At 49.5% G+C, this 1,220-nt stretch overlaps 1 protein-coding gene across 1 annotated transcript in view; it reads left to right on the forward strand.

Moving 5' to 3' along the window:
* The first annotated feature begins 553 nt into the window (after positions 1-553).
* The window catches only part of LOC106000893 (cytochrome P450 2A3-like), an 11,155-nt gene continuing 10,488 nt past the window's right edge, over positions 554-1,220 (forward strand). Inside the window, exon 1 of the mRNA XM_013036103.1 lies at positions 554-730. Within this exon, the coding sequence (XP_012891557.1) occupies positions 554-730 (177 nt within the window). The remainder of the gene's footprint in view (positions 731-1,220) is intronic.

The following is a 1,220-nucleotide window of genomic DNA, read 5'->3' on the forward strand; positions in this document are numbered from 1 at the left end:
CCTACTATTCAGTAGTTTATGGAAGGGAAGAGTCTCACAGACTTTCCTGACCTGGCTGGCTTTGAACTGCAACCCCCAGATCTCAGTACAATGAGTAGCAGGATTATGTGTGTGTGTCACTGGCCCATGGCTTTCTGATTTTCATGATCCTGTCTCTGTTATAGAGAGATTCCCAACCCATACATCCTGTCGTCACCACCAATAAATCTAAGGATTTCAATTGTACTGTGGATCCCCTAAATCTCTATCTCTTTGGCCTGTCTTCAGTCTGGGGTTCCAAGTCCTGTCTCAGGCATCAGCCACACAGCTTTGAAAATCTCTACTCCCCAGCTCTGAATTCAGCTTGGAGCTCTGGGACCTGTGAGTGTGCCCAGCAGTGTGTGCCCTGTCCTTCCCGGCTAAGGGTGTTGCAAGGTATGAGGGGGGGGATGAGATTGAGTGGGAAAGTGACACATTAACTAAATAGGAGCAAAGGCCTCCCCTTCTATCCTCAAAAAGCCTAAATGCACACTGCCCCAGCCATCCCTGCCTGTCGGTCGCCTCCACCGCCACCATGCTGGGCTCAGGCATACTTCTGGCGGCGATCCTGGCCTGCCTGAGCACCATGGTGCTGATGTCTGTCTGGAACCAGAAGTTATGGAAGAAGCTGCCTCCTGGCCCCACCCCACTGCCCCTCATTGGGAATTACCTTCAGCTGGACACGGGAGACATGTACAATGCCCTTATGAAGGTACGGCCTGGCAGGGAGAAGGGTCACGCCTGGAAGATATAGAATTTGCCTCCATTTCACCTGGCTACATTGGCAGAATATAGGTAGGGTAAACCAGAGGGTTAGCCAGAGTTTGGCAGATGGATGGAACCAGGAACAACCAGATCTTTGGATGTTCCATTCCTTGATTATCAACATCAGATTGAGTGGGGCACCATTTATTTGATCTCATGCCTGTGTAATTCTAGCAACTCAGGAGGCTGAGATCTGAGGATTGCAGTTCAAAGCAGCCCAAGCAGGAAAGTCCCTAAGACTCTTTATCTCCAGTGGACCACCAAGAAAGCCAGAAGTGGAGCCATGGTTCAAGTGGTAGAGCACCAACCTTGAGAGAAAAAAAGGCAAGAAAGATGGGGTTGGAGGCATGGCTCCATTGGTAGGGGGCTAGCTAATAAGTAAATGAAGCAAGTACCCAGTTTGAGTCCCAGTCTCAGACCAAAAAAAGAAAAAAAAA

Source organism: Dipodomys ordii, unplaced genomic scaffold (assembly GCF_000151885.1).
Source record: "Dipodomys ordii isolate 6190 unplaced genomic scaffold, Dord_2.0 Scaffold249, whole genome shotgun sequence".
In the NCBI taxonomy this organism is placed as follows: domain Eukaryota; kingdom Metazoa; phylum Chordata; class Mammalia; order Rodentia; family Heteromyidae; genus Dipodomys; species Dipodomys ordii.